The following is a 15620-nucleotide window of genomic DNA, read 5'->3' as shown; positions in this document are numbered from 1 at the left end:
GGAGAGAGATAAAGGGAGAGAAGACAAGAGAGGGCAAGGGGAGAGAGGGATAGAAAGAGTGATGAGGAGAGGGGAAGGGGAGAGAAACAGAGGGATAAAGGGCAAGGGGGATAGAGAAGGATAATGGGAAAGAGGGATAATTAGATGTAATAACAAAACATTGGATTAAGGGATCATACTAGTATATTTTGTATACAATGGATAGCATACAAATATTTTTGCAAGGGTTCTGGATGCAGAATTAAAAAAAAAGCGAAAATCAAAGATTACAATTGACCAAATTCATCCGAGCATTGCTTAAATTCCTATTTTATCAACTGGAGCTTCGCTTATTTGTACCTTCCTTGATTGGAATTCTGAAGGTTTTTTTAAACTCCCCTTATTCCCCACTATGTTTGTTTGTCTCTCCAAAAAATCAAAATACTGAGCGACTCAGATAAAAATTTACACCTAAATAATCACCAATTAACGAAAGAACATGTCCAGGAGTTTGTGTCCTAGTCCAGGACACAAAATTCTCGTGCACTAGGAGAGTATCTCCTTCAGAATAATTTGGTATGATTTTTATGTGGTACCGGTATGTTTACACTTGGATAATTACGAAGTATTCTTTGTTGTGACGTACGATCCAATATGTACCTAAGTAAGGCATGAATGAATCCAGTTGTCCTTGAAGTCATAATTCTAGAGTTGCAGGAAATGTCAATGCAAACTAAATTACCAAACGGTTTTTATCAAACAATTATCAGGTTACTTTTTTGACATCAGGGGACCGTTTCATCAACATTTTTGCCTGACAAGTTGTCAGATCTGACATCTTTCCTTGATTCTGATTGGCTGAGAGGCACTGTAACTATAGAAACTGTCGGATAAAATGGGACTTGTCGGATAAAACGTCCGACAAGTCCTTTCATGAAACGCTCCCCTGGATTATTTATTGCATTCATGCCTTACTTTGTCACATATCTATTTTTACATCACAGAAAAGATTACCTCCAGATTATCCGGGGGTAAACATTTACCACCGTAAAATGATATTTAATCATTTTAGAGAAAATATTCTTTCAGGACATATGCAATATTTGTGTTCATAAAAAATGTGCAATTTTAGAGGTGTTCAGTCTTTCCGACTTGCTCAGTAATTTAGATTTTATAAATCCACACACAACCATGTAATATTACTTTTCTTTCTCTGTACATGTTAATCTCCTTTTCTTCTATTCTCTCTTTCCTCTTGAGTCACTCGTCTTTCAATTTTTTTCAACTCTTTCCACCTCGTGTTTCATTTGTTTTATTTTTTTCTCTCTTCCATCTTATTCCATTCCTTTCACCTCTTCCTTTTTCTCATCTTTTCACGGTCCCCTCTCCTCATTTAATCTCTCTCTTTCCCCTATCTCCTCTCCTGCTCCTTTTCTCTCCTATCATTTTCTATCTCTTTCTTATTCATCTCTCTCTATTTCACTTATTACTGGATTCTCCCCCTTCTCTCAAAAATATAATTACAACATCATTTTCAATAATGATTTGATTAACTATCTGAAAATCTGTTCCGAGTTGAAAATCTGGACTAGAATTGACTTTAAAATGCAGCTGATATGCCACTTTGCCATTATGGCAACTGCCATGGTAACCTTGATTTTGATTAGCTGCTGAGCCCTGTTGCCATGGTAGTTGCCATAATGGCAAAGTTACAACAGTTGTAACCCTTTATGACATGGTCCCCTGGTCTCAACACTTTATATATCACATTATCCAATATACTTCCAAACTAAACTCACTACATAAACCTGATAGAATTGTGTTGTCTACATATATCTGCAGATTGATTTATTGTCGTGGTTGTACACAGTTAACAGAACTTGACTGAAGAAATGGTGTAGATAGCAAGAACTCTGGTCAATCACCTCATTGATGTGTTGGGCTTGGTGTATGTAATTAGTTCCTGGATGACATTTAGAGTCTATTCTCAAAGAGGAACTATTGAGGAGAGTCATTGAAGTCTCACGCATGATGTAAATGGATGGGCGTCTGAGGATTATGAAGTTGATGAATTGTTTTACTTGAGTGGGATGAATCTTGAGGAGTGGGTGGCACCGATACCAGGCCTACCGTGCTTCACAGGTTTGTACGTGATGCTGAACTCACCAAGGTAATGACCAATCATATCAGGCTAAAAGATACAAACAGGGTGAGAATTTATGCAAAGATAAGTGGGAAGATATTTAAAACAACATTTTCCTGTATACATATCAATTTTCTAACACTGAATTCCTTCAGCACATTTGCAGATGAATTTTTTCAAATGTAAATAGCTAGACACCAGGAATCTTTCATGTAACCGTTTTGAATATCCCAACAAAATGTACCGGGTAATTCCTGTAAGTTGATAAAGAAGTTACATTTGTCATTGTGTAAAATGGGTCTGTGAACGCTTCAAAATAAAATCAATTCATGCAGTGTGCTTTACAAGAAGAATGGACCAGCCTCAGAAACGAGGAAAGAATCAGCAGTATATCAATTGATACTCTGATGGATATCAGCATCATTGACTGGCCAATAGGCGTTAATCCTTCCAATCACTCAATCACATTTCCTTATTTCTTATAAAGTGGCAATAATATGTAAGTAGTTTGCTTCCTTTTTTTCAATGTGTACTGTAGTGTACATGTACATAGATTTGATAAAACAAAACATTGTCATGCTACATGTAAAACTAAATTTCTAGTCCTATCACATGAACTTAATGACAATAGATTATAGCAAAGCAATGGCTCTGGTATTTATCAAGTTTCAAATTTTCTACAAATATTTGTATTCAATTTGAAGGTATATATTGGTTGCAACAAAAAGTTTTTTTTTTCATTTTTCAAAATTCATTCACTTATATCAAGAATTAATGATAAATCACTTTTGCAAACCAAACTCACAAACTAACATCCACACAAATATTTTACTTTTTGTGAGGCTGAGCTGCTTAGAATATCAGAATTTTGAAAATGAGACAAGAAGTTTACAAAATTAGCTGATCTAAAAAAATGTATATATATATATATTTCTTTAAAATCAAATGTCATTCCTGATATCCAGCTCTTGTCTTTTTTTGTACATTTTTCAGATGGAACTTACAGATCATGTACATCAAAGTAATGTCACAATGTAGCTCAAAAAGCAAAACTGACCTTGATTTCAACTTGGTTGAAGACCTTGCCGTTGTAGACACCGACCATGCATCCAACCATCTCAGGGACAATGATGACGTTCCTCAAATGGGTCTTGACGACCTCAGGCTTCTCAAGGGCAGGGCATTCTTTCTTTGCCTTTCGGAGCTTCTTGAGGAGGGCGAGGGGCTTGCGCTTGAGCCCACGCTTGAATCGTCTCCTGGCACGGCAGTGGAGCAGCTCACTCAGTTGCTCACTGCGAATGAAGTGATAAATTAGGGTAAGGCATGGTATTGGAAATTAATTTCTGAATCTTGTTAAAATATGATATCCAACAACTCCGGAGCCATGTTTTGGTTGTTCAAAATTTGTTCAAATAACTTTATTTTCATGACGAGAGTAAGAAATGAATCAAGTACATGCTTCAACTGCGGCTAACGAAATTAAGCCCACCCCCCTGAAGAAAAAAAAGGGAAAAAGAAACGTTTCTCAACATCTAGGTAACTAAGTACAAACTGCACACAAGACCCTTACACATACCCAGAGCTGCCAAGTTGTATTTTGCATTTTCAGTATTCTTATCCCCCAAAATCAGTATTTTGACAAAAAAAATCGTATTTTTACCATGAGATAAATATGCACGCATAATGGCAAAGTTCGATCACTTCTTACATTATTTTGCGCCCCACACCGTCGCACACGAGACAAGCTTCACTTCAATCTAGATTTTGGTTGTTCCGCTGAACTGCGTTGGCTGACTCACCAATACATAGACTGAAGAATTTGGAGGCCCATACATACAGACAACGTATTAGCAGTAATGTTAGATCTAACATTCGACGGAAACCTGTTTTTTCCGATCGTTTTTTTGCACATAAAATGTCACATTATGAAAAAGAAATTGCATCCATATTTACGGAAAAATGTATGAAATTCAGAAATATCGTACCTTAGACCGCAGTTACGGCTAATTCGTTTCAAATTATGATCGAAACATCGTCATCTTCGATCCTTCCGTCGGTCAACGTAAGTTGCCATCTTGGATGACGTCATCATCCTTACAGACGTATTTACCAGTCGCAAAATATCGCGATTTGAGCCGCTGCTTTGCGCTTGTAAACTACGTGCGTGCGCTCGGAACTTGTCACCCGCATTGATTCGCCAGGATATCGAAAATTCTAATCGGAAAGCCTTGATGAAAGCATAACTCATTGAACGTAGAGGGCAGCAACACACGGAATACCTTTTCTTCTCTAATTTGTTTTTTTCCCGTATTTTATCATGAAAAAAGCGTACTGCCGTATTTTAAATTGATTTCCGTATGAAATACGGAAAAATCGTACTACTTTGCAGCTCTGCATACCCCTCGTGATTAGATTTTTTTTTTTAAATCGGGTCAAGTAATTCTTTACACCATAAAAATACCTTCATCATTTTTACCATAATCATGTCCAGAGACATCAATAGAATTGGCCAAAACTTATGTAAAAAAAGTCTGAAAGCAGACTTATGACAAACCCCATATCTGGAGAAAATATTTCCAAACACAAACTTATCTTGATTAATAATATTCCTAACACAACCCCCATGAAGCAAACAAACATGTTTTTTTAACAACCATTCCACTGAAATGTTTATCTATGGACTACAAAATGAATTCTAGCAAATGGTTTCAAAGAATTGTATACCTAAGGCATACAAACACAAAATATGGATTCTTGAAAGTACTTTGCTAACTTACTTGGACATATCCAAGAGTTGATCAAGATCAACACCACGGAAGGTGTACTTCCTGAAGGTACGCTTCTTCTTTACCTCAACTTCTGCCTGCAAAATGAAATCAATCAGGTAGATTTTGGTCATATTAAAAAAGGTGAATGATGCAAATCATGCAAATATAAAACCCATTGTAAAGCATTCTAAATTAATGAAAATGCAGAGTATCCCAATTTTCAACCTACATATATTATAATACACTAGGTTTCAAAAGAAAGTCATCAAAACTTTCCAAGGGCACTGCACAAATCAAAATTTTAAATGACTGGAACAATCACACTGACATCCCCAGAGGATGTCCCGGTATGAGGGTATAATCAGAACAGTGTTTATCCGTGTGCGGCTGAGTGATTTACACGCAGACAAACACCAAGTTCAGATTATCCCCGCTTACCAGGACATCCGGGGGGTTGGCTGTGCGACTGTTCCAGTCATTCTAAATTTTGATGTTAATTTTGTGTAGCTTATTTGCGATTGAGCCAATCATTAAAAGATGCCAATGAAGATATGGTAATTAACTGGGAAGTTTGTTTTAATCTAATCTCATCTTTCTTTTGCCATTTTGTGACTGGATTCTGAAACTAATTGATGTGAGGGGCTATAGACTCTCAGTGAATGAACCAATCTCTTTAAGGACAAGTCCACCCCCAAAACAAGTTGATTTGAATAAAAACAGAAAAATCCAACAAGCACTACGCTGAAAATTTCATCAAAATTGGAAATAAAATAAAAAGTCATGACATTTAACCTTATCTAGGCCGGGGGGGGGGGGCCTCGGAGGCCCCCCCCTCAACAAATTGCGCGATATTTTCGCCGCGCGAAATTTTTTGACCGCGCCGCTCTCTGACTTTTTACTTTCAAGTCTTGCGCAACTTTTGAGACCAATTTTGCGGCACTCGGGTACGTGGTTCCGAAATTACGCAACATTATGTAAGTGCATGTCAGACCAAAAATTGCTCAAAAACGTGATTTCATGTACAAAGTCAATGCAAATTGTGTTATCAACCAAAATTCATAAGTGCATGATTATTTTTAGTTTTGCTGGTCTAAATGTATTTATTTTATGCTTTTTATGATCACAGAAGAGTCCCCAACAAATTTCATTGAAAAAACAATGAAAAACAAAAGGTTCAAAAACAAAGAAATACATAAGAAATTGCAAAAAACAATATAATACATAAGAAAATGATTTGATATCGCAATTTTTTTCATTTACACTTGCTAAGAACACCACAAAGAGTTTCTATACCAAAAATTAGTACATTTGGAGCTTTATTTAGGGAGTTACAGGAAAAAGTATGATTTCGCATACTAATTACGCATAAATTAGCATAATCACTTAATAACAATTTGCATGAAATAAATCACTATGCAATCTTGTAGATTATGTCCCAGGCAACCTGCGTGCCAATTTTCAGCGCGATCGCGCGGTCGACGGCCGAGATCTCATATGAACTCCCAAAATACCCCGGCCTAGATAGGGTAAAAATTTTGCTGAATTTCATTTAAATTATATGTATCCTGGTTGGTATGCAAATGGGGAGTCTGATGACATCATCCACTCACTATTTTTGTATTCTATACAAGTATGAAATGTGAAATATTCTAATTTATTCCTCATTGTCAAATGAAACTACAATCAATTCCTCTCTGAACATGTGGAATTCGCATGGTCTAACACTATATGGTTCAGTCAAGTTGGACTTCATTGTCAAATCTGTAAAAAATTAAATATTGTATAATTCAAACAATAAAAAACAATGAAATAATGAGGGACATCGACTGTCTCATTTGCATGTCACTGAGTTGTGCATATCACCGTTTTAAGAAAAATAAGCAAATCTTTAAAATGTAAGAACTTTCTTAGTTACATCCGATTTTGATGAAATTTTCAGTGTTATGCTAGCCTGATTTTTCTCTATTAAAATAAATATTTTTCTGGAGGTGGACTTGACCTTTAATTGATGACATGTGCTTAGTAAAGTTTATTGAAACTAGACTGTATACAGGTTGTTTCCATCTACTGACATCCGTTTTCCACATGTAATGAATATTCATTCAGTGTCTCAAGTATTTTTCACCAAAATGAGGCGTGGCCACATTCCCTTTCTGTGCTTGGCCTTATTGCTATTGAATATCAATTAGCCATTAATGCTTCTTCATGTGAGGGCAAGAATGAAAATACTTGCCAAGCCATCTGTAGCCAGGCGGCTTCTAGAGAGTATAAAAATTATTTACTGATGTATGCTTACTCTCAATGAAGCCCGGTATTCCTATCCATTCATGTGCGTGTAGTTAGCCAAAACCTGAAACTTTCGCCCCCGAGATTTCTACTTTCCTTCTAAAACCGAGATCTAGCCCTAAATCATGTAGGGCCTACATGGATGCAACTTCATTTCCAACATTTCTGCACCATTGATTTTACTTTTAACAAGAATTTATCAAAAAATGAGAAAAATATCGTGACAAGATGGAAGAGACTTGCCCGAACAGGCCGATGTTTACGCCGCCATCTTGTTTCCTAGTATTGTTTTTTGCCAACGTTACAAACGCATGTCTCAGGGGCGAAATTTTTGGCGGCCTACACGCACATGAAATATGGATAGGAATACCTAGACCAAAAGCTTCGGTCTTGGTAATGTTGGTTGTTCAGCTGAACTCCAATGGCAGTAGAGGCGCACGGCCAATATGGGAGACTCTCTCCAATAGGGGAGACAATCTCCCACATTGGAGACTTGCTTTGAAAAAGGACAAAAGAAACAACACCAACAAAAGCATGATTTTTTCCACCCAAAATTTTGTCTCACTGAGGTCAGAAGCCCATTTGTTTTGTGTGTGATTGACAACAAAAATCCTTATCAAAACAAAAGTAGACGGTGAAAAGGGGTAATTTTTCATGAGGAATCTGCTTATCACATTTTTATTTGCCGCCAAGGTAATCCTTTTGCCGCAAATGTAAACAAAGGAAATTGGTCTCCATAACTGGAGACTGTCTCTGAAATTGGATACCCAAATTCTTCACAAGTCTCTGATATTAGAGATAATCTCCCACATTGGAGACAGTCTCCAATATTTGCCGTGCACCTCTACTGATTGGATTCCTTTACCAAATACAGAGACCAAAGTTCTAGCGCGATTTGTACAGGGGACTCATCAATGGCCATATGTTTTAAGATCGGATAAAACAGCCAAAGTCACTGATTTTGTTCCTTTTAACTTAATTTTTCTCTGATTTTTGGCAATTAATGCAAAGAGGGAATATTAATTTGCATTTTGGTCACGTTTATTTTGAAAAAATGGCCGGGCCCGAATATGCCAAGCAATGGAAAAATGCCAAGCCCAGGCCAAGGCTGAACTCCCACTCCCGGCCGCCAGGCTGGGCCTGGCGAAATGAACTTCTTTCCCGTTTACAAAATTATGTGACGAGATAAATAAATAAATCAAGTATTTTGGAGCAGCATTGTTGTCTCCAATACTTGGTGCGTGTGGGCCAATGGTATGCCGTCCCAGGCTTCATGGGGAGCAAGCCTACGTATAGGCCTAGTAGAATTAGAAATAATTTTACTCCCCAGAAGCCTCCAGGCAGAGCCAGAGGTATTGTGGTCCGATGCACTCGTATCCGTGTAATGTTGATGGAAAACTGAGATTTCCATTACGCTACCTCATGGATCATGTCGTATTTATACCATTAATTGGATTAAAAAATGAACAAAAAGAAGATAGATACACTCATGAAATATTAGATAAACGGTATGAGTATTCGAGTTCTTAAAAGGTAATTTGTGACAAAGGATGTTTAACGATTTTTTAATCAACATATATGTCCATACCATGGTCACAACTGCGAGACACGAAAAGGAAGCATCATATTACATCGCCCTCTTGTGATGACTTTTGGGTATTTTATGGCTTGAAGACAACAAACGCGACCAGTAACATGAGTAAGTTCACTCAGACAAAAAGTTTGTTGTAAAAAATACCAGACAAAATAATAAAAATATACTGGTGAAAATTTCAGGATAATCCATCAAAGATAAAGAAAGTTATGAGGATTTTCAAATTTTGATTTGTGACGTCATATAAGAGTAACTGCCCTGTATCATGTAATATAAAATGCATAAAGTTCATAAAGACTAAAAAAAAAATCTTTCAGGAGTGGGCGTGATACTGAAGTTACAATGTAACCTATTTTGATTTTCTTAATAAAATGACATTTCCTCGATATTTTTTTTTATAGAACTCAAGATACTTGGGATGCTGCGAGCTCACATAATTATGACGTACCAAAGGGAAAAAAAATCCAATACAATATTTTTTTGTTATAAGCCTATTTCTCCTATATTTACAAAAGAATTGCTATCAAGGTGAACTTTACCTTTAAGCATACATGGACAAAAAAAACAGCTTTTAGTTTTAGCGGCCGATCGGGGAAATGAGTTCCAGCCCCCCCCCCCCCCCCGTGACGAAAGCTGAATCCGTCCCTTGAGTTCACATCGGACTTAAAAACAGGACATTTTTAAGCACTTTAAATTTGTGGGATTATGAACGTATCTAACTAAACAATTCAATGGGCCTATACTGGTCGACCTGAAATTATATTCTGGGACTGGGGACTGTTTGTGGGAATTCATGAAGAAGATATTTAAATCAAATAATGCGAGCACGTATAGCGCGAGCTGAAATTAACAGTATAAAACCGTTATAAATACTCATATTGCTAGTAGAAAAATACGCATATAGCATAGGCCTAATTGATTTGAAAACCGTATTTCAACATGTAGCCCTCTCTCAGACTAGCAAATTCTTAAATCACGCGTAGCGCGAGCAAATTTTCAACACTCTCGAATTATTCATCTTCCCTTATTTCATTTATTTAATTTCTTCTTCCTCTTGTATTTGTTAATCCATTTTTTCTACACTCTTTCCTTTTTATACTCTCTACCCCACTTTGATGATATGATAATGATATGAAATTAAATTAATATATGGCACGGGTTTAAATCCTGGGGGATGGGGATATATCCCCTCCCCACGATGTTTGAAAAGGGGCCCGGAATGGCATACAATCATCCCCTTATTTTTCCAGTCAGAAAAAATAATCATCAAATAGATTTAGGTTTAAGTTTATTTAAAATCTTTACTTTTCATAAGCATCATCGTGCTATTTCCACGTTTTACCAGTCTATATAGGCCCATTGTAGCCTGTGATATATATATTTTTTATATTTCAATATTAATTTTATTGAATATAGTTATTATAATATTTAATATATAAAATGACCTATTATCAATTCATGTAGCATCTTTATTCCCGATATTCGTGATCCCATTTTTTTTGCTCTCTCATCTCACCTCTAACCACTCAGCACATGAGCTTTCATTGAACAAATCTCGGCTATTTCTTTTTCCTTTTCTTCTTAACTTTACGTTATTGATAGTTTTCTCTTATCATCCTCAGTCTGTATTGTATGCATATGAATAGACCATTTCGTAGTTACTCCATGGACAATTTTGGTCAAATGACCTTTCATTTCTTTCATCATGATAGGCAGATTTCAAAGCACGATATTACGTAAGCTTGCCTTACATAGCAGGATGAAGAAATTGAATAGACCAGGTGACTAGAATAGCACACCAATGAACACTTAATGAAGGTATTTGTTGCATTCTTACTTTGAATGCATATCTTAGCATGTTGCACAATGTACTTGACAAACTGTGAAATACCAGTCGTTCGTGGAAACATTGTTGTTTTTTGTGGATGTAAATGAAAACGACAATTCAAAAGAATATATGTTTAATCAAGACATCAAAGTTGGTGCTTATCTCATTAGATTTTAAAGCACCATGTCACTTTAGTACAAATGACCTTCTTCTGATCATGCGTAGAATCTTTTGATCATGCGCAGAAAGGAACTACGAACTGGCTTATTTAAGCGACTGAGGCGACTTTTTCAAGGTTCGCTCGCTCGCCACAATTTCTTCCATAATAAGTATACCCCCTTGAAAGATGATTTGGTTATTAGTCTGTCTTCCAATGTCCACGGTTATGCCCCGGTATTTATAGCCCTTGGTGTGGGGGTATACGTGTCCCCAAAATTTTGAATTTTCAGGTCAGTATATTGCTATCATCTCCCCCACTGCATTTACGCCAGTGATATATACATTATTTTATTGTTAACACAGTGTAAGCTCAGCGGCGCAACAGGGGTCATCATGGTATGAACAGGTCTAATGGTGTAATATGAGGAGACTATTTGAGAAGGCCAGATATTGCGCATCGGGCAGAATTTATCTTTTAAAAAACTTTGCGAGCGAGCGAAGCGAGCGAGCAAAAATTTGACCTAAGACAACAATCCAATTTTGTGATATATTTTGACATGATATCCAGAGAATAATAATATATTGCACTCTTCTCTCTTAGTTTCCTTTTTTTGTGGTCTGTACGCCACTGTGAACAGGATTCTTTGCGGCAGCGTGAAGAGTAAAAAAAAAATAAAAAAAAAAAAAATGAGGGGCGCAGTATATCACATGTGCTAAAAGGCTGCTTTGTATAAGTCCCGAGTAAGCGAAGCGAGAAAAAAAATCACCTTTTCATGAGAATCTAACTTTGAGCTATATTTTGACATTATATTCAGTTAATAAAAGCATATCTCACACTTCTCAGTTGCTTTTCTTTCCTCCTTGTTTTTGTTCTTGTTTGTAGAACCTTTGGGGCCATGGCCCAACCCTTCCATGCGCAGTGCTATGCGGTTGGGGTCCGGGCGGAGCCCCCGGAACTTTTTGATATCAAAGCCATTTAAACCTCGCAGATTGCCGCTATTTCAATCAAATCGCAGGCATATACCATGTATGCAGAATATAGCTTTTACACAACACATTTATTCAACTAAGTTGCGTAATGAACCAAATATAGCAATGTGGGAAAATTTGTAAAAAGTCGCCAGCGTGCAAAGCGAGCTGGAAAAGAAACTGCCTATTGAAATTAAATTCTAAATATGTGATAGATTTTTTCCATTATATTCAGCAGCTAACATATTTCATTGGGATTTCATTGTTTCCATTCATTTCTTTATTAGTTGTCTCCTACAATTTCTCTCATTTCCTCTTGGGTGTGGAACCAAGACCACCCCCCCGCCTGTATACCAGTGATTGAGGATCTGGGGCAAAGCCCCGGTAGCTTATTTGCATAAAATTTAGCTAGCTTATAGCGCAATGTTGTACGCAGTCCTTCTTTCTTCCCGCTCTTTAATTTCAATCATCGGCAGCCCGGTTGTGTTATTTTTTTTCTTGTCCCTTTTCTTTGTTTTTAAATTTAGCTTTTGACTAATTACAAGTTCGTTTTGCGCTATTGTTTGCCAATTTGTCATCTTTTGATTTATTTCCCATCGTGCTATCGCATTACATAGGCCTATTTCGGAATGGTTTGTTCTTTCTGAAATGTTCTTCTTTCGTACATTTTCCTGATTTCCTTCATTTACCATTTAAAAATGTTTTTTCTTCGTTTTCTTTTCACTTTTCCCTTTCCTTTTCCTCCTTTCCTCTTCCCCTTTCCTTCCCCTTTCCCTTTCTTTCTCCCTCTTTTTATTTTTTTCCCCCGGTGAAACCTGCCAGGGGGCAGCTTGCCCCCCCCCGCCTGTTACGCCACTGTGTAGTTATCCGCGCTCTCTCACATGTAGTGCCAAAATACTTGCCACTTTGACGACAATTAATTAGTGGGAACTTTGTAAATAGTCATGAGCGAGCAAACAATACTATGATTATTTAAATATGATAATCTAATTTTGTTATAGATTTCGACATAGAATTCATCAAATAATATTATATTTCACCCTTTCATTTCCTTTCTTTCCCTTTGTCTTTGTCCTTCTTTTGCTTTTTTTATTGATCGTGAACAAAAGCCCTCCTTCTGAAGGCGTACGCCAGTGAAACCATTGATGAATCATACCCTTTTAAACAAGCTTCAAATTATCTTTCTACTTCTAAAGTGAGTGTTGTTTGATGACCAATTAAACCTTAATGGGGATACATGTAAATACACGGCCACACTGCCTCTGTGTCACGGTTAATAGCCTGATACTAATTAGGTCTCATTGTAAAGTGATCTCTTATATAAATAAACTTTTCTGTTTTGAAGATTGATTTTAGGCTGCATTGAGATACTATTGATCGTGAAACTTTGTCCCTCTTTATATTCCAGTGGCGATCCGATGATATTTTGATACGGGGTTTTGATTTGCTTTGATCTCAGAATGCCCTAAACAAGTTATTCCCCCACCCTATAAATATTGCCTCGACAATTCTACTTTTTACGACTGCGTAATTGCACAAATAAGTTTAGAGGTTGTTGAAAGCTATAGATCTTTTTGCCGATTTTGCTTATTTTTATACCTTTTTCTTTAATGCGCATCGTAAAAAAAAACCTTTGCCACGAACATGGCATGTCCACCGGTGGGGGGGGGGGGGGGTGGTGGCGACCTGGATGTGACCTCACAAATAGGTCGAGATACTCTGTTCTATCGGGGATTTTCGCTATATATAATTGCATCCACCATTCAATCAAGAATAGTGTGGCTCGATTCATTAATATCTTAATCGTCCCAGATTATTAGCCTTTAAGGATGATCAAAACATCCACCCTCGCTAGCTAGGTCCTTATAATGGGGAAATCATTCTCATTATTTCTATTGTTTGTATTTGGGTTGGTGCAAATGCCACTTTTATTTTTCTGCGTACTTCTCCCCCCCCCCAGTTTTCTTGGCTTCTATCTCTTTTCATGTTATTTTGATATGAGGACATGATATTTTCATTTTTGATTTGCCTCCTTTCAAAAATGAAACTATCATGGCCCCTGTTTTTCATCCCAAAATAACATGAAAGGATATGCGTTGATATTTGTTTTTGTTGTTGTTTTTTTTATTATTATTCTCTCTTCGTTTAATCCCGATTTACATATTTGATCCCACCCCCTACTGTAGATTCCTGGCGTACAGATATTAGGGAGTGTTTGGGGGCTATAAAAAACCCAAATATTCACTAAAAAAGAGAGATAGAGAGAAAGAAAGAAAGATAGAAAGAGAGAAAAGAAGAAAGAAAGAACGAAAGAAAGAAAGAAAGGAAGAAAGAAAGGAAGGAAGAAAGGAAGAAAGAAAGAGAGAGAGAAAACTTAAAAAAATAAGGAGAAAGGGAAAGAAAATGAATTTTAGCATATATTTTATGCAGACTCCATAACAAACTTATATTTTTACTTTGAAAAAGTCATATTCTAGTTCGCTTTGTTTCGCACCCTCGAGACATTAATTTTGTAAAATGTTGTTCTAACCACGTCGAAATATTTGGCCCTTACACCACTGGACGACTTTATGCATATTTTGGCCCTCTATGGAAGTGGAAGTTTCGAACCGTACTGTTTCATTTATTTTCTCTTACTAATGACTACTAATGACTCTTACTAATAACTACTCGTGATCATTTGGTCATAATATATGTATAGGTATGTGCACAGCAAAAAGTGTGGTGTTATAACCGGTATACATAGAGGACCACACCTGTTATTTTACACCGGTGTTATATTGGTGGTGTTTCAAATCTATAGGTGTTATTACAACACCTTTTGTTGTTAGATTTACACACTTTGGTGTTATGTTTAATCTCATAGGGTGTAATTTTAACACCTCGGGGTGTGGTCCTCCATTAACACCAATTTGTGTCAGTTTTAACACCGCAGTTTTTAGTGTGAAGAGTGGAGCACTCGATTTTTTTTGTATGATTATTTTAAATTTAATTGAGTTTGTTTTCTGCATAACTATTAAAGCAAGATTTTGTGAACTCTGTTATGAATGGCTACTATTTACATTTCTTTTTTAACGAAAATTATCCGCCTGTATTAAAGGGGAAGTGCACCCTGAAGAAAACTTTGTTGTAAAAATAGCAAAAAATTAGTAAAAAATATTGGTGAAGGTTTTAGGAAAATCCGTTAAAAAGTAAGAAAGTTATTAGAGTTCAAAGTTTTGGATTTGTGACGTCATAGACGAGCAGCTGTGATGTAATATAAAATGCATGAATTTCAAATTTTGTATAGTTCCTGATGACTTAATTTTGTTTTCTCTTCATGATCGGGTGTGAAATGATTTGTCTATTGATATACAAAAGGTACAGTGAAAACCATTTTCAATTTTCTGAGAAAATGACATTTCTTTGATTTTTTACCATTTGCTAAGTATGAATGCTGCTCGCATATGACGTCACAAATCAAATAATTGGAATTCTAATAACTTTTTAATTATTTGATGAATTTTTCTCAAACCTTCGGCAATATTTTTTAATCATTTTTCTCCTATTTTTACAATAAACTTTTTGTTAGGGTGAACTTTCCCTTTAATACTATGATGTTTTGTACAATCATGCATGGATGATTGATTGTCTTTTTGTTTTTTTTTTATATTGTAACATTTTGCAAAGTACCACTCCTACGATTTTGAACTGAATGATTTAGAAAAATTGTTACCCACAATTAAGCAGTCGCGCCACCAATTGTGGAGGGGCCTCAGATACAATGGTCGACATATCCGTCTCTTTTGAATGAGAAATCCGGAACCGTCCAAATCCTCGCACAATACTTATCTAGGATGAGATTATCGGTGATCTATTTTTTGAAAGCACATTAGTGTCATCGATCTCATTATC

At 36.4% G+C, this 15620-nt stretch overlaps 1 protein-coding gene across 1 annotated transcript; it reads right to left on the bottom strand.

Moving 5' to 3' along the window:
- Positions 1–1796: 1796 nt before the first annotated feature.
- On the bottom strand, positions 1797–8837 carry LOC121416034 (40S ribosomal protein S15-like). Its single transcript, XM_041609472.1, has 4 exons — positions 8765–8837; positions 4900–4985; positions 3180–3414; positions 1797–2170 (listed from the first exon to the last, which is right to left on the bottom strand). The coding sequence occupies exons 1-4, from the start codon at positions 8765–8767 to the stop codon at positions 2057–2059; spliced, it is 438 nt and encodes a 145-aa protein (XP_041465406.1). The 5' UTR covers positions 8768–8837; the 3' UTR covers positions 1797–2056.
- Between the last annotated feature and the right edge of the window lie 6783 nt (positions 8838–15620).

Source organism: Lytechinus variegatus, chromosome 5 (genome assembly GCF_018143015.1).
Source record: "Lytechinus variegatus isolate NC3 chromosome 5, Lvar_3.0, whole genome shotgun sequence".
Lineage (NCBI taxonomy): Eukaryota > Metazoa > Echinodermata > Echinoidea > Temnopleuroida > Toxopneustidae > Lytechinus > Lytechinus variegatus.
The sequence above is the reverse complement of the archived record's forward strand: the minus strand, read 5'-3'. Positions and strand labels throughout refer to the sequence as shown.